This window comes from Halichoeres trimaculatus, unplaced genomic scaffold (genome assembly GCF_033239565.1).
Source record: "Halichoeres trimaculatus isolate MK-OKI-2021-1 unplaced genomic scaffold, fHalTri1.1 fHalTri1_scaffold_6, whole genome shotgun sequence".
NCBI lineage: Eukaryota > Metazoa > Chordata > Actinopteri > Labriformes > Labridae > Halichoeres > Halichoeres trimaculatus.
Window position 1 is genome coordinate 7,739,505 of NW_027437184.1, and position 18,838 is coordinate 7,758,342.

Below are 18,838 nucleotides of genomic sequence, written 5' to 3' on the forward strand. Positions count from 1 at the left end.
CAATAACTTTAAACTAGGCTTGTGCCCTTATGATAAATACATTTATTTAAAGACGTCAGCTGTAGGAGTTGTTGAGTGTCTTGAGAATTTACAGAGTTTTAGCTTTATACAAGTAACCTAAATGTTGTTTAGTGAGATGTCTCTAGATATGCTCTGGTTTGGTTTGTGACCCTGACAGATAAATGTAAATGTGGACATGATTTAGAACATGATTTATTTTAGTGACATAGTATTTACTTCGCCAGATGAAAATGGAGTTTGGACGTGCCTTATGTGGGGTTAAAAAAAGGTGTAACACTACACTTTTTGTAACATAATCAGCCCCAAACATTATAGAGTCAGATTATATGGAGAAAAAACTTGACGTGCTAAAAAAAAACGACTGTAATTTTGAAATTAGCATTACAGTTGTAGTTTTTATCAGCATAACAATCTAAACCAACAGAAATTTTTTTCAAATTGTTCCCCAGTGTTGTCATCACCTCCTCCCATTTGCCCACAATGAAGACTTCCTGATGTGTTCATTAGTCGTCTTTTACTCAGGGGCTCACAGGAAGAATTTTAGATGAAGTTGGGGTTAAAAAATGATGGTAATAAACAGCTGACCAACACTTCCAGTAAGTCTTCCTGAATCAGAAAATAAAAGATATGTGACCTTTCTTTCTGCTTTTTGGAGAAGTACATCCTCAGAGGTAAACAGGCTGCTGTTGAATCTGTTCTGAAATTGACTCCAACAAACAACCAGCACATGACCAGTCTTGTCTTTTTGTTCCCACACAGAGCCAAAGCTTCTGGACTTCTTTAATCTTTCCACTATATTTTACTCCCAGCGCCAGCAAATTAATTTCCCTCCCCTGGCAGGTCATTAATCTTTGTGCTGAAGCAGATAAAAACCTGGAGCGAAGGAGGATCAGGGACACAGTGATGTTGAACTTTAGAGACAGTTTATTTAAACTTGAGTTCATTTACAGCAGTTCCACTGGAGAGGAGAAAGGGTCTGAATGAATCTAGCCACATTAAATCTATGCTCCTATCTACGGTATGTACAGGGAGGAGGATGCAGCTGGAGAGTGCAGAAGGCACAGAGTCGGCTTAATACTTGCCTGTAAGCGCTACGAACATGACAGAAAGGACAATGAGGTGATATGGCAGCTTAAAGATGGGAATTTGCGTGTTTTTGCTTAAAGCCGGCAACACTGTGAGATGATGCAACGAAGGAGATATGGCTCCTCTGTTTTTACTCCAGTCCTGTGATGATATAGTGATATAGTGGAGTAGTTGAAAAACTACAACAGCAAGCATCTGCTCCTTAAAAACCCATTTTCTCTAAATGTTCACTTAACAAGCAGCATGGTAATTTGAGCTTCTCGGAGCTCCGATGTGATAAAATGAGTTCTGTGTCTATAAATCTGCTGTTTACAATATGTGATGTGGAAAAAAAAACAAAAAACTGGACAATGTTAAGGCATTTTGCAATTATACAGATGCAATTCTCACTTCAACTGAAAGCAACAACAAACAAAAGGAGGGATCAGAAGCAAGTAAATGCAGGTAAAAGACAGAAATGATGGTGGTTTGGCAATCACATCGCATGCTTCATTCACGCCTTCACTCCTACTCATCCAACCGTCCACAAAGAGCTGCCCGATCTTCTCCTACAAAATAAAAGCACAAAGCTCGCAGGGGGTGACGGTCAAAGCAACAGATCCATGCTCGTTTATGATACACAGAAGAAGAAGAAGGAAGACTTGTCCTTAGCATCAGAAAAAAGTCACAACCAGAACTCAACACCTCGCTGTCATTCACACACACACTCACGCACAAATCAAACAAAATCATGTACAATGTTTGATACAATAATGTGACAGAGCCTGCCACAGAAAGGATAAACCTTATCATATATGAATACCACTCAAACCAAGAACACAATTCAAGTAAAGCCTTTAAACTGGAAAAAAAAACTACATCATAGTTTAAAATCACGTGGAATTCTTGCATCTTAGATTTCGAATATGCTGCTTATAAAAAAAGTACATTCAACAGGTACATCAAACATGGAACAAATGAAAACACAGAGGTAAGTTAAATGGATCAGTAATTTCTATCAGGGTGAAGTCAGACTTAACAGACGTTAAAGACAGATTTAGACTGGGAGTCTTGAGTTTCCTCCTAAAACTGTACAAAGATTTCAAAAATCTCTTCATGTGTGGATTTATTCAAGATTTTAAACTTCTATCTCCAATTTTCAGAGCACTTTTTTCCTCTACTGCAGTATGTTTTGGATAAATGATTGTCAAATCAGCTCTGAGATAGTTCAGATACGACTTCAGGAGGAGAGTCTTCAGCCTCATCTTAAACTGCAGTCGGTAGATAATTAAATTTGGAGAAATTAAGACTCAGGGAAACTCTGAAGAATGACGAGAATCTCAGTTTAAAGCTGCCTTAATTTATCCCACACACACAGTCACAGAATCTCTTGCTCCAAGAGACTTTTTGCACATTTTGTTGTACCACAAAATCATAAGAAAATACAATGATTTCAACATAATATCATAGTTATATAAATATAATTATATACCGTAATAGAACCATATTTAGTTCAGAAGAGTCCAACTTTAAAAGGTTTAAATGGTTAAAAGTTTTACATGTGACGATGGACAAAGAAAAAGTCCTCACAGGGCAAAAAAATGACCCAAAATGTGCAAGAAATCTAAAAGGTGCACTAACGATGCAAACAAACTGGTTTCCTCAAAATGAAAGAAAATGTTTCCTTAAATGCAATGTTTACATTTATAGGGCTCATGTTTGATTTGAAACCACAGGCTCATTAAAGTGGAAGAAAAAATAACAAGAGAGGGATGGATGTGGAAACGAGGGCTGTCCAAAAGAGAGGAAAAAGATCTTTTTTTGTTGTTTTGTTTTTTTTTTGAACAAAGGAATCAGCCGTGAGTAAGGCAAGATGTTTCGCTTCGTCCAGGTGAAACGACAGAACTGAGCTGAACAGCAAACCAACTGAAGAAGCAAAAAGAACAAAACAAGAAATGAAGGAGGAGAAAAAAGCAGAGGGAGGAAAGCAAAAAAAAAAAAAGTTTAAAAAATGAGATATAAACTCACAGAAAGTGTCGCAGCCTCGCAGCTAATTCACTCCTTTATTCACTAACTTTCTAATGAGTCCAACTTGATAAAGATTAGACTCAGTGATTTACCGTTCCTTAAATTAATATGCACTGTGCAACCATCCCCACTTTTTACAGACAAACAGGGGAACATGGTTGTTGATTAGAAACGACCAAATAGAAGTGAAAGCTAATGAAGTGTTTGCATTGTGATCAGACTTTTGATTCCACAGTCAGGGGGCAGAGAAAAGTGCTAAATCCATTGTTTTCTCCCTGCTGCGGCTGTTGATGACGAGTGCATACTGATGATTTACTTCTTAATTGCGATTACAAGCATCTCTCAAACTTATGTTTTTGTATCATTTATCACAGGTGATTTTCAGAACGGGCGATAAATCCACTCTGAAACCTGCTGTTATTTGTTTTTTTCTTTCATTTTTTTTTAGTTTACTTGATAAATGAGACAGAGTCACAGGACAAATGGCTGCGCATGTCTTGGATCCGGCCTTCTGCTTTTGTTTCGTATACTGCATGTTCTGAGATGGCACAGGGGGGCTCAGGCAAAAAGAGTTAAATAATATTCAAACAAAAAGAAAGAAGAGTTCCTAGAAATATTTACATGACAGATACAGGCACTTGTATATCTTTGGTTGGAGAAACCCAACATTGCAAGAGTAATGCATTCACAGAGCTTTTGTGTCCCTTATTGTGTTTCCAGGGTTCACTAGGCAACTGGTATGTTTATTTTCTGTTTCTTCTGCTTCTTTGAGTTTGTCCATGTTACAGGTAAGTTCTCACACATCGCTCCGATGTGTTTTTAACCCTCTGACAACGCCACCTGCAAGAGAGGACATCAGATTACTATGCAATTAAAGAAACAACAGGAACAAGTGTGAAAAACAAATGTAAAAGGTGGAAAAAAGGTGAAATTAGAGGAATAGCTCAAGTAGCTTTAATCATATTGCAAATGAGGACATGTTATCCCGTCATTAAGCAGAGAAGAGGAAATTGCTGAGAGGAAATCAGTGCTGTAATTTTCTGCAATCAAAAGAAAGGTAAAGCACCTAAAAATGTTGCTACAAGAAGCCTGGGCCAGTCGTGAGATTGATTTCTACAATGATTTTTTAAAATGTGTTAAAATACATCTGCCGATTGATGAGTGCAAAACATGATAACAGTTGCAAGAAGGGTTGGAACTTATACAACTAAACTTTAAAGTTTTCAGCCAGTGTCCAAATGCGCCCTGTAGATGCACCATCCCCTGTTTGGCCTGGTTCAGACGATGACTCATAGCGTGCTCACCTCCCTTAAAATTGGTAATCTCTGCACTGATGTGAGCTGACTGATGAAAGGTGATACATGGAGGTAATGCTGTCTGCTTTGTTTTGCTGCAACGCACACGTGCAGACCAGAGGGATCATAGATTACCTCTGGGAGGTGAAATGTAACAACAGGTACACACTGATCAGGCAGAGCTGAGTGCACCTGCAGTACAGAACAATGTGCTCTCATGGGTAACCAGCAAAAATATTTGGACTGTGTCTGTTACTAACAGAGCATAATCACTGATTCATTTTGAGTGCTAACAGCAGTTGTTGTGATTTTTCCGCTGTCAGATACCAGGATAAACAGTCAGCTTAAGCTAGAAAATTGGAGGATGAAATTGAAGATATCTTATGTGAAAATTAGCAAACTTGTTTCCTGTTTCCAGGACTGTTTATCTTTTTATATACATATACTTATAAATAGAAGGGAATTCAAACTAACTTGTGTTTTTGATCTGCGTTTCTTTCTACAGTGACGTTAATTTTGAAAACAGAGCAATGACTTACTGTCTCAATCCTCAACACAACATTAGCTTGCTTGAGTGTTGTTTTTTGAAGATGAAACTGACCCTGCTTCTCTTTACATGAGAGATGGCAAATTTGGAAAAAAAACCCATTTATGCCCAATTTTTTTTCAGTATTGTAAGACATGTAGTTTTATCAGTTTAGTCCGAGTCATGTTATGTCTTTGTTTTTTCCATTTTGTACTTTGTTTTGAGGAAAATAGGATTTTTATGACTGGCTTCTTACTGGGTCACCTGATAATTATATAGAAATAATAATAATACTTATAATATAATACTAATGAATTTATATTAAAAAAAAATATAGTCACAATAATTGCGTGGGTGGGGGTGGTAGGTGTGGGCATTAGCCATGGTAAGTACTTGTGTGTCAAGAAAATTGCACCTAATAAGTACATTATGAGCAATCTTGCAGGCAGTGTTTTAAATATATATCCCAAGTACATTTTTTGGGGGGGAAAGTTACTCTAGAGAATTGAATGTTTAAAAATTATAAATATGTTTGGGGAAAAATCATAAGAAATTTTTGAAAATTAGCTCTTTCCAGGAGGATTTGCATCCACCATGTCTTCCAATGGAAGGTGCAGGAAGCAGATAATGACATGTGACAGGAACCACTTGGAAACTATTTTTAAAAACCCAAATTTTTAAGTTGTCTACTTGCATATAAGTGGAAAAAGTTGCATTAGTAATGCTGAGATGTTTTTATTGCGAGTAGAAAATGACAGTGAAAACTTCTGCAACAATTGTTTCCGGTGGGGCAAAACGGGATAAAGTCAGGCTGTCTTAGATCCTCATCTTCAGACAATAAAACCAGATCTGGTCTTGAACAACCAAAAAGAATGCAACCCCGTCACCTAAAGCACCAGAAGCTTAAACCAGTATCTAAAGCAGAGGTTTTGCACCAGGAAGTCATTTCCAGCACAGATTGAGTTTGCAGATACCCATGCACACTGAAGAGACAGAGCAGAGAATCAGAGGTTTGATTGGACTGAGTCTCGGACCAATCAGTGGTCGGTTAATGCTCGTCTGAATCTACCTGTTCACGTCATAAAGCACTGCTGGTGTCTGTTGTACCTTCTCAGGACAGAAGTCGGGGTTGGTTTGTCGTACTTTGCCAGGCCGTCCCTTTATGACTGCATAGCAGAACATAGTGATGACCATGACAAACAGGAAGTAGCTCGTGTGCATCAGGTGCAAGTTGATGAGGGAACGGTCGTCCTGGAGAAAGAGATCAAGAATTAGACAAAGCTTAAAACCACAGACGATATGAGAGGTTTATTTCAGGTTTAAAGAGTTTATAATTTTTCACGTGCGCATATGCTTTCAAATCTACAGACAGTAACTTCATTAAAACAGCACCACAAAGATAATATTTGATGTATATTAACATGTTAAAGCTCTTTTCATGTAAAAATGAAACAGATAAGTCCTATTTAGTTGGTGATAGTGTGTAAAAAATCATCTTCGACTCCTGATTCCTCCATGTGCAGGCATGGTGTATATTTACCAATTGTTTTCAGGCTCACTGGACCATTCTGGGCCCAGTTTTGACCTGACAATGGGATCACTGTAATCCTGGAACAATCCACCACCATCGCTTTACAACTAAGAGTAAATAAATGGGTTTCAAAAGTGTTGGGTCGCAATTTTTTTGTTAGCAGACAACTGAGTGAATTTTCAGCCTCATCACTTACAGAAATGAAAGATAAATGCATATGAAAAATGCTCTTTTTTGTCAAACTTCTCTCAATCTGTGCCAGAAAACTTTCCAAAACTCAATAAAACTTCTTGTACTGGCTCAGATATTTAGAGATCGTACTCGACACGGTAACGACACCACGTAAAACCCTGTTTCAAGAAAACTGAGTTGGGATGATAGTGTACAGGAACAAAAAGAGTCAACTCACATCAGGTACGATGACAGTAAGCTTTGGGTTGAGAGCATGGTACACCTTGCCGATGGCTCCCTTGTAACACCAGAAGGGGTTGTAGTCCTGACTGTACTTGGTATCCGAGTCACGCACCGTGGTGAAAACCTTGTACCAGGATGTGGCGTTGGTGTACGTCTCTGGCACGCAGTGAGGTGGCTGCCTGTAAACCAAAACATAGACAGATGTCTGCTGACTTCTTGAAACTGTTTACATTACGTTGGTTGTTCAGTGGGCAGAGAAAGGTCAAAGATGTTATTGGAGGATTCATTAGTCTGTCAGGAGTATTACTCTCTGTAATCTGATCAGAGGACAGCAGGACAGGAATGAGACAGGGATGAATCTGGGGGTAGTTTGGGCGAGGGATCCAATCTGGAAGAAAACAGAAGAACTGGACTCTTGATCAAAATGATATTAAAGCAGAAGTCAGTATCTGCTTTTTGTTTCACTTTAAATTTGTACAGAAATGCCTGGGCTCCAAAAGCTTAATTTTCTACCTAAGACCCTAATTTAATACATTAAATGAAGGATAATATGGATTTTTCTCAAAACAGCACAATCCATGTTTAAAAAGCTGGAAGTAGAACAGTTTTTGTTGAAGGTTGGGGTAGAATTTGTCCTCCAACTTTGTTGTTTGGGATGGTTGGTTAAGGTTGATTTAATATAAAATAGGCTTTTATTGTGAAAGAATGCAGTAGTAAATTTTGACCAATAAGTTACAGAAGCTGTAGAAGCTAAAATAAATTTAGCCTATTTCTTTAATAAGTATTATGTAATAGCAGGGGTAGGCAACCTGGGGCACAGGTGCCAAAGCTGGCATGGCTATTTATGGTGGCACAGGGATAATAATTACAATGAGGCAGAGGACAAAATAATAAATAAATAATAAAGTAAATAAAACTATTGTGTTGTAATCTCTTTAACTCTTCACAATAAATAAAGCACATTAAAAATTTTCTTTCATAAAAATGTAAGAAATAATAAATCTAAATCATGACGTTACAACTGAGATAATGTGTCTTGCAAGTGCACCAGCACAAATCTCTTGGGAGGTTAGTCTGCTACCTCGCTATCACATCCATTTCCCGGTGTTATCATGGCTAACAAACCAAACTCCAATCGCTCTTCCCAACATAGTTGGACAAGGAAATATGAATTTAACACCAGAGATAGCCTGGAGATCTGTGAAGGAGTGGTATGTTAGGACATAAAGTGCGCAGCGTCTTTTTAAGACCAAACACAAAAACAGCGTTAGCAAAATAGATGAAACAGAGCAACACATTCAAAACTTTCTGCACTGTTCTTTCCTATCGACTGTCGATGATTTTATAAAAGGAGTACGTACTAGCACTTTGGGCATGAGAGTATTTTAAATTGGCTCAAGTCATGGAAAAGGTTGCCTACCCCTGCTTTATAGCATAGATGATGTCATCACTTTGATGGCGTCACTGTTTGAAGCCATCCACGGGTGGGGTTATTCTTCTTCATTGTGTATGGTGGTAGGAATTGAGAACAAAGGCAGAGCAGGCGTACAGATAGCTGATTAAGTTCAGATATTTTTGTTTACCATCGTTTTAATCATCACTTTCATCTCCATTTTACCATTATCATTTCTTTATTTCTCATCCAGTATTATTTTCCTATTTTTGCCCTAACTACATGTTGGCTTGTTTTGGATTTTTTGAACAATAAATTCTTTAATTTATTTATTTTTTAATTTATTATTTCATTTAAATTTTTTCTTGCTAGGTGCCGCCCTGTTGGCTATGACTGCCTTTTGCAGCAGCTCTCTCTTCTTTGTCTGCTTCTTGTAATTATTTTCGTCTCTTTTTCGTCTCTTTTTCGTAATCTTTGTATGCCGAGTGGATCATTTCTTTGTATGGCTCATTTGTTCGTCATGGAAACCAAATCTTTTGCGGCTTTAGTGATATTTTTACTACTTTTTCTCCTGTGTTTGTCTGGAGATCCTACATGTAACCATGGCCACATTGTTTATATGTGAACTCAGCTGTTAGCAGCCTGTAGCATGTCAATGCTAACTGGTGTAAGGCCAGATGTCTTCCCACAAGGTGAGGAGAAAGAGGTGAGGATGACGTGCTGGTTCTCAGGTGTGAGCTAAGAAGTGATGACATGGACCTGTCCTTCCATCCATCGTTATTGGGAACGTAAGACCTATCTCCAATAAGATGGACAAGCTAGCCACACTAACCTAGCAACAGAGGTAATACCAGAAGGCAGAGTAGCATCATGCTATTCACAGACATGGCTAATGGATCTAACATCAGACACGAACGCTATGTTGGAAGAGCTTCACCTGCTGTGAGCAGACAAGATACAGGAGACAGAGATGGAGCATGACTGAAGAAGCTCAGTCCTGGACCCTGTGGAGGTGGAGGCTGGCTGAACTGGACAATGATGGACAAGCTGTCAGCATCTATTTTCTTATGGACCTTTTTGCACTTTCTATACACTTTCTTACTTTTCTTTTTCTTGATTGCTGCTGTGACTTCAATTTCGTTGTCCTTGTTACAATATTCTATTCTATTCTATTTAACCGATCACTGGACCTTTGTTGAATCTTTGGACACATCACAAACAAGGAAGAGCTTAACATAGCAGCTGAACTTTTGTAATAGCAGAGGTAAATGAAAACAGAAACCAGCTCTAGAGCTGCTGTAATGCTGTCTGTCAGGTTTTTCTGTTTCCTGTGGAAGATGGGTGGAGATGCTATTTGGGACACGGATGGGAGGAGGAGAAAGACACAGATTGCCCTCTAGTAGAAAGCAGTTGGCATTCTCATGAATTTAAACAACAACCAAGATATTATTTCTATGTGTGAGAAACACTGGTGATGCTGCTGCCATATCCCCATGACATTTAGCATTAGCATAACTCAAGACAGAAATCTCTCAGCTGTTAAAAAAGGATTCTGTTGTTCCTTTTCCTCCATGTGTATCTCACAACTGTTTTGAAGATATTGTTACACCCCAGCTTGTCGAGCTGTGATATTCTTCTCACGAGAAACCTGCGTTTGACATTACTAGACAACAAACTTCCATATTGTAATTTGTGCTCCTCTGGGAACAAACTCACATTTTATGCAGCTGATGACATCTGTTGCAAACATCTGTCTTCACAAACAACTGCCAACTTCAAATGTGCTGCATTACAGGCAGTGCAGCTATCTGACTCCAAGGCAAATAAAACTCTGGGTCATAAATGAAGTCACATGATGGAAACTGTTGATTATTTTAAGTGCCGACTGATAAGATAATGAACCCACAAAGTGGAGCAACAGCAGGTACAAATACTGTGTCTGTACGACAACAGAAAGGTCAGCGTAAGAACAGGCTTGGTTTCAGCTGCCAAAAGTGTCTGTTTACTCTACCTTCATTGAATCAACCCAGAAATTTTTGTTTAAAATGACGAACAGGGATCAAGTCAAAAAAGTTTTCAGTGACAAAGCTCCAGGCGGAGATACAAAGTGTGTCCCTCTGAGTCAGGGACTCAGTCCAACTCACACTGTGACTGGGAAGATATTGCTGGCCGCCGTGATGGTCATGCAAGTGCTGAACACCACCTGCTCGCAGTGTCCGTGCAGCACGCAGTCGTCTGAGTTCCAGGATACAGGCAGGGTGAAAGTGATGTTTATTTCTTCATGGGCTTCCCGGCCTACACACAAAAACAGGACAGTATAACGAGAGAGTGACTAATTCTTATAAAATGAGCATGATAAGAGTGAAAAAAATAAAAGAAGCCTTTTTAAAACACATTTTTCCAGACAAAGCAACTTGTATTCAACTAGTATTTCTTAATGATGTCTTAATTACTATTACTGAAGTTACGGTAATAATTGCTTGGAGTCTTTTACAGGCTAAATAACCACAAGAGACGTGTCTTTTTGCTCTGAGGCAACAGTCTGAACAGACTGCACACAGCCTTCACAGCAGGAAACCACAGAGAGCCACAGCACACATACTTGATTTCATACCAAGCTACTCCCTCGATAACGAATTACAGACTGATTCTTCATGCTTATGCAACATAATCAAACTGTGAGGGGATTAGAAGATTATCCGTCAGACAGAGTGGACTCCTGGGTGTGATTAGAGATAGATCAAGCTGTATCAACATAATTGCAGATCCAAGGAGAAAGGGGTACAGACAATAACGGGAAGTCTTAGAACAAACCAGATTCCCATTGCTCATTGTGTCATTGACGTAGATGATTCCCCCTGAATTTGATCTATGTCCGATTGAAGGCTAATTAGATGGAGGAGATGTTCTCATTAAAGGGCCTCATTACATCCAGTCACATTAGGTGCACGGCAGGTTGGTAATGGTCCCTCATTGTCTGCTGAAACCCCTCATGTTAATGTGTTTGCAGAAATTTCCGCCAATTTGAAAGGTCTTCCGTTCATGTATGTTTCATCCACACTGTAATGTCATTGTGGCTTGAATTTTTTGCATGCTATCTAAAAGCAAGGGCAGAAGCAGAATCTTTAGCAAAATGTAACTGTCTTGCTAATTGCTAGAGCTATCTGGACTTCAACTAAAAGCAGGAACCGTATTAAAAAAAAATGGGGCCTTCTTGCACATTTTTGTCCAACATTTTTTGTAGTTAGGTGCATAAGAGGTGCATGTGTTTTATGAGTATTGTGATAATGTTAAAGGTCCCATATTATGCAAAAATCACTTTATTTTGTCTTTTAGTGAAACATATGGGTCTTTGGCTTTCCTCCCAACCCACAAAATGTGACACTTAATGACAAAACCTGTACTTAGTAGTGCTTGTGAATGTAAATCCTGACCTAAAACGAGCTGTTTGGATTTTGGGGATTTGCCGACGTCAGCTATTTCCTTTTTTGACCAATCAGGAGCAAGTCTGACCTGATAGCTCCACCGGAGCAGATACCCCCAAACTTCCTCCCGACCCACTCCCCTTCCTGCTGCTGGGGAGAAATCTCTCTAGCAGCGGGGAGGAGAATGAGGAAGTTGAAGAGCCATCACTGCTGTTTTTGGCTGTAAACAACCACATAGTTCCATCATGCACAAGCTTCCCATCTCAGAAGAAGACAAGACTAAGTGGCTAGAGTTCATTTATCAAGGAAATGTGCCAGCTACACTCAGTAAAACTGTGCATGTGCATGCTAGTCACTTCACGGCTGACTGCTTTTCCAACTTTGGACAGTCCAACAGAGGGCTAGCGAATAGACTGGTCCTGAATCCAGGCGCATTACCAACCATCCACCAACAAACCTCGGACCCTGGAAATGTGAGTATTTTAAATGCTGTGTGCTGTGGAGCAGATGTAAGAGCTTTTCCTCAGTGTCCCCCCTGTCTCTGTGTTAGCTTCAGGATGCTAACTTTAGCAGCGGTTAGCCTGTTATTTTAGCCTGTAATGTTATGGTAAACGAGCTTCCCTGTTTTCTAAACATCGTGCACTCAGGGCTCGTGACGGCGCTCTCAGTGACGTGGAAGAGCGGGGCGGTATCAGCGGTGGCTCATTTACATATGAAGGCGCACCCACTAAATCAGATCGTTCTGAACAGAGGGGCTATGAGAGCCTGGAAACAATGCTGCTGTGCTTGATTTATTGGCTTTTTGGACCAAAACATGTTACTACCATTTCATGAAGACATCAGTGATCCATATATAAGTTCAGAAGAGGAGCATAATATGGGGCCTTTAAAGATTACTTTATTTATGTTGAAGTATCATACATGATATAGCTGGGATTCTGTACATCATCTGTCATCCCATCTGAGTCACTTCAGGGGTTTTATGTCAACAAAGAAATGGGATTACCAGCGCAACATTTTCATAAACCTGAACAAAGACATTTATAACAATGGACTTTTGTCATTATTATAAAACTTTTATGTTTACCCATGATTCAGTCTTTCACTGAAGAATCAAACACAACAGTTATGAACAAATACCTTTTTCCCTTCTCTTTGTGTTGAAGCCCTGTGCTAAAACAAAACTATTTACTCAAGGCTGTAAAACATTTGCATAGCTCCACGTTGGCTCATCCCGGTTTTGAATTTCATGCTAACTACACGCTTCAGTGGCAAAGAGCAGAGCCTGTATTACATTACTTCACGACATCAAGCAAGACACAAACAATAGCATTGTTTTCTGCAGAGCTCGGCATGTAAAGCATTTTATATTCAGCCACAACAGCAACATATCAATATGTAAAGCAGAGAGATTATCTGAGCACGTCAGAGATAATCAAAACAGAGCAGGCTGAAGGAAAGCAGGAGGCTAAAACCACAGACACAGCCAATCTGGATGGGATTAATATCAGCGAGTGGTGCTGGAAAAATAAAATAACTTGACCTTATGAGGGATCTAACCTTGACAGGAAGGAGACACATCATTTGTTATTTGCTCTGTTGCAATAAAATGTTGGAATCAGCATTTATTTTAGCAATCCAATGATAAAAAGGTCTTGTATGAAGCTTGTGTAAACTTCAGTGAAACTAAGAAATTAAAGTAATCTGTAAACAGATGCAGAATTGTGCATTTTTGGTGATTAGATGCAGAAATCAGTGCAGCTTCAACCTGAGGCTGTTTAGTCAGCTCGCACTAGAGGTGTTTGAGGCTTGAACTCAAAATCATGAACTCAAACTCACATGACGCAAAATCCAAAGTTTGCCAGGCTATGCAAACTGCAGTGTTACCTAAGGCTTAAAGCTAGTGGGGTTCACCTCCCTTTTCTTAGTCTGCTCAAACCTTTAAGTCTAAAACCTAAATGAGGACAGAATGAGGCTGGCGTAATGTTACACAACGCTACCACTGTTCACCTCACCATGTGTAAGTCAAGTCAACACACAGATGTAAGTGAAAACCTGCTTAAAGGACAAACTCCCACTCTTGGAGGGGTGCAGCATTAAAAAGCCTCATAAAAAAATGATGTTGGTAATGCAAAAATATAAGACTGTATGAGATTAAAGTTTTTAAACATGATAACAGCATCAGGAGTCGACAGTGCAGCTGAACAGATTAGAGGCTCAAAGAAGTGAAGATCTCTTTATCTGCAGACGACGGTGTGATTTAGTGACTGATTACAGTCACATAATTAGGGCCAAATCAAATCCTTATGCTCTTTTTATCTAGCCATCTCCTCTAACTTTAGCAGCTGCCACTTGAGTGTAGTTTTGTTGGAGCAAAGAGCAGCTTATGAAAGAGTAAAGGTTGTATGATAATACAGTGCTCCAAAGTTAAATTCAAAACAACAAAGAGCCAAAAGGTATGCTTATTTCTCAAAACACGAAAGAGGACTTACCAGAGAGTCCGACCTGCTGCCCCAGCACTGTAGCGTACAGGTGGGTGATATTGCGAGAATACCCGCCAAACGGGCGCTGGGGGTCCAGCGTTAGAGTGATAGGGACTGAGATGTTGATGGGACCCGAGTCCTCCAGTAGCAGGGGAACCTGGGTGCTGGAACGGGCCTGACCGCTGGTAACAACCATGCTCTCTGGTGTGGTTGACTCGTTCAGGCCGTGCTTTATCGTTTCATTCTCTGACACACAAAAGTCCAGCTCATTGTAGCGCAGCAGAAAGGTGTTCCAGTCCTGAGGAAACAAAGCATGTTTTACTCATGGAGTTTAAGAGTCATATTTAAAGATTCATTTTCATATTTACAGTATCTTAATGGGATCCAAAGGGATCTACAATTTCACTTTTGTCCTCCAGATCTAATTTTTACAGTCATATAAACATCAGAGCGGTCTGAATTTGGGTCAAATATAATGTGAAGTTTGATCAGTGTTTATTACTTTATTACTCAACTAAAAGATGCCTCCAGAGCTTTCTGGATGAAAGTCCAACAAAGGCTGAGGTCATAACATAAAATCAATATTGTAAAAACTTTTGGGCTGATCATTCCTTGCGGTATTAAGGTCATGAGCTGACATTTAGCTTCCAACTGGTTTCTCAGAGATACTTATTAGAGCTGGCTTTATTAATTTCCTCTCTGAGTGGGAGTGACTCACCTCTGTCAGCTCAGGAGACTTGATCTCCTTAATCTTGAAGAAATAACCGATGGTCAGGAAGGCAATAGCCACTGCACTGACGCTGATCATAAAAATGACCAGCGGTGGACGGTTGTTGATGTAGCTTCTCAGGTTCTCTATAGGATTTAACAGGTACACCTGTATATGGACACATACACAATGTTTATGCATTAAAAAGCATTCTGAAAGGTAGACATGTTGCAAAAATGAGTGACAATCCTGGAGAAAAAAGTTTTCTCTGAAAGATTCAGGATTAAGATAAGATCAAGTAAGTGTGACTGAATTTTCCATCAGTGCTTGATTACTTCTTACCAGAACTGTCAAACAAAGATCAGCTGACACAAATTAAATAAAGATATTCTGGCCCTGTGTGCACAAGATGGATAAATTCAATAAGCAATGAGCAAATATCAAGTCAATCAACATTGAATGGACAACTATTTTCAAAATGTAAAGAACAGTTGCACAGATATCACACATACGCAAACCTGTTCAGCTAGTTGCTATGACACTTTATTAAACGGGTCATATCCCAGCAGTTCCCTTTTTTCCCAACTTTGAGTGTAACTTATGCAATGAAAGGTTGCAAGATAGAATGGGGCGTTAATGTGCTAAACTTGCATTCATTCGTTAATCTTCCCCACTTGTCTTGTTTAGGGGCACAGCTAGCTAGAGCCTATCCCATCTGTCTTTGGACAAGAGGCGGGGTACACCCTGGACTGGTTGCCAGTCAATCACAGGGCTAACACACAGAGACAGACAACCCTCCATGCGTAAACTCACACCTATGAGAAATTAAGAATCACTAATTAATGTGATGAGCACGGTTTTGGACTGTGGGAGGAAGCCAGAGTACTTGGAGTGAACATGCAAACTCCATACTGAAAGGCCCACCTTGTCGAACATAGATTTTATCTATACTCACAAAAGTTTTGATATGGTGTTGCACTCTTTCTTGCCCCCTTTGAACATAATAATGCTGAACATATTTAATAAATCCCACAGTAGGCTACTGTCAAAAAACAAACTGCACATGTAAAGAGGCATATATCAATAAGAAATGCATTCAAGATTTATTGCACGAGGTATGTGTTACTTTTCTAAACACAAAGTATATGCACAACATTTTGCATTAAATAATAAATAAAAGAGAGAGACTGGGGACATTTAACAACAAATAGAATAACCTTAACCTGCAGGTGTTTAGGACAGTTGGTTGTTTTGGGCACTCCCCATGAAAGAATCAGCAGACTAACAAGTACACCTGCATATTAAAAACAACACGTCAGCACTGCAGACTATTTGATGAGTAAAAGAAACTTCCAACTTAGGTAATAAAGTTAAAGAGTGAGTATGGATTTCGCTAATATTTACATATTTTGATAGTAGTGCAAATTGAGGTCATTGCAAAAAAAAAAAAAAAAAAAAAACAAGTGGTAGTGGATAAAAGAATGTTTCAAATGATTAGGGATTGAAAAAAATAGGAGGAAGTGTCATTCATATAAATTCCCCCAGGAAAAATGAGAATCCAATTAATAAACAAACTATCAAGCGCTAATGTGGCTGAGCTACAGGAAAAATAACTATTCCAAATAAGAAGTAGTCTTTACACATTGGAAATAAAAAAACAACAACGTATTGCTGCAGGTTTTTGGAATGACACCCTGCTCTGTCTGTTATGTGTTTTTTATCATCTTTTCAAAATATGCATCGATCAGAAAGCTTTACTTGTTATCATTGATTGCCCTACTGTTCACACTGGGTTTTTAATGCTAATGTTTTATGTACCTTGTTAAAACCACAGATGCATTATCGGATTGCCAATTGCTTACTGTGGTTTATTCAATTCCTTAGTAAAAGAAATTTCACTGTTACTATCATTTCACTGTCAACATGAAGGAAACCGCAGCCAGGTATCATAGGCTGCCAACCTTAGCACGTTGAGCTAGCTACCTGGCCCTGACTGTTCCGGGATGTAACAACAACAATGTGACGGTCACAACCGTTAAACCATAAAACAGAGCCATCAGAAACAAGGGATATATAGTTAACGGTCCCACAACCAAGCAGTACTCACCATTTTTCCTCACTGTGCATGCAGCGGACGCTAGCTGGGAGGTTTGTAGTGGGCCACTATAAGGCAGCAGTTTGGCTAGCCTGTAGTGCTAGCTTGATGAAGCTAGTCCCTCCTGAAAATAAAATGCAGAAGTCGATGATCAGTGGAGACAGCCAGGCTTTCAGAGTAATAGACACCGCGTATACTCCTTCCCATTCTTTGCTCTGTGGTATACAGCGACTCCGATGAGAAATATCTCTTGTGTACGGACTGGAACAACGTCAATAATGTATCTGGGTCCTCCCCGCCGACAGCTCCTCTGCGAACCCGCACTGCGTAGTAACGGCACGCAACCAGTTCGCTTGCACTCACGTCCGCTGTGCCTCTCCAGTAATTTAACGTAAATAAATGAGTCCTTTTTTTATCTCAAAAGCTCCCACGCAAGTATTTAGCTATGAGGTATGCAAAAGTTTTCTTAAAATTGATGATAATGCCAGATTGAGGGGGAAAAGCTGCTGAAAGTGGCACTTAGTTTGCACCGCTACGTACCCTAGCGTTCTCTGAGCGGTCGTTTCCAATACACAATAAATTGTAACAGGCTCACGCGCGCGTCGTTTCGCTTACAGTAACAGCGACGCAGGTCCGCCTTCTCATTATTTACGTAGATTTTTCGGAAAAAAAAAGATTTTACTTGGATTGAATCCTGTTTATTCTTACGTGTTTTACGTAGACGGTCCCTGCTCGTTGAGTTTGTTTACCTTTTCTTTGCTGGCCTTTTATCTTAAATATTTTTATTTTTTATTCTCTCAACCAATAAAGCATTGTCAAATGAGTTTAATTCGTCTAAATAAATTAATAAACAAAAGTTGTCTTATTAATTTGCATAATGCTGAAATCACATGATAAGAAATGGAAGTTTAAAACACAACCCAAAATGTAGAAATGATAAAATAAACTTGATTCTACAGCTACTACTGCTACTACTACTGATTGACAGAAAATGTTTATAATCTATAGGGTATATCGAAAGCTCTCCTGTGACATTGACTCAGAGGCAAGAATTCCAGATTCATTCTTTTTTTTAGATTCAGATAAATATCAAAATAAATGAAAAGAAACATGAACATTTTGGGGGCATGAACAGATCTCCACCAGCTTCTCTGGGTGATGGCAAAGAAGATGATCTTCTGCTGAATAGATGGAGATCTTGAAGGTCCTGCTTCACCGCTGCACTGTTGATGGTTTTTGTGACCCCCAGGTCATTCCCGCAGCAGTGAATCATCTGGCACAGCTCTTCCTCCAAGGCACTGAAAAAAGAATTGTAGAAGGTTCCTTCACACCAGGCCACCCCAGCTAAACCACAGGACATGGGCATCCAGACCAAGGTGGGTCCCAGTGGTCCCCCTTGCTCTCTTTTGCCCACAGTGAATGTAGCTGTGGCACATAATAAATATCCTTGGCTCTGTTGAATGTACAATGAAAAAAATTAAATGAAACGACTTTCCTTTGAATCTTGTGTCATGTTTTTGTCAGTGTAATTGTATACTTAGTATTACTTCATGGGTTAATTTTCTAAATTACATGTATTTAAACTATGAAATGCAGTTTTTATTTCAATTAAATTGAATTCATACAGAAATCTCAATTTGCTTTACTTTAAATTCTGAACAATGAGAATGATTGTTAATTTTTGATTGGTGAAATTTATTTTGCGATTGGGGAAATATATATGTTTTGGTGATTTTTTTTTCTTTGTGATGGGTGAAATTTAATACATCATCTGTGATTTTGATTTGGGTTCTGTGAAGTAGCCTATATTTGTCTTTTTTAAAATATATTTTTGTTCTGTGAAATTTACGTTC

At 39.1% G+C, this 18,838-nt stretch overlaps 1 protein-coding gene across 2 annotated transcripts; it reads right to left on the minus strand.

The window, feature by feature from the left end:
- Positions 1–939: 939 nt before the first annotated feature.
- tmem248 (transmembrane protein 248) lies at positions 940–17,557 on the minus strand. Of its 2 annotated transcripts, none has more exons than XM_074672518.1 (7): positions 16,998–17,557; positions 14,900–15,058; positions 14,191–14,479; positions 10,418–10,568; positions 6,876–7,059; positions 6,005–6,186; positions 940–3,954 (listed from the first exon to the last, which is right to left on the minus strand). In XM_074672518.1, exons 1-7 carry the CDS (start codon positions 16,998–17,000, stop codon positions 3,897–3,899), a joined length of 1,026 nt encoding a protein of 341 aa, XP_074528619.1. In that variant the 5' UTR covers positions 17,001–17,557; the 3' UTR covers positions 940–3,896. The 2 variants fall into 2 exon arrangements, with proteins under 2 accessions (XP_074528619.1, XP_074528620.1); XM_074672519.1 differs by having other exon boundaries at positions 941–3,954; positions 6,043–6,186; positions 16,998–17,554.
- Between the last annotated feature and the right edge of the window lie 1,281 nt (positions 17,558–18,838).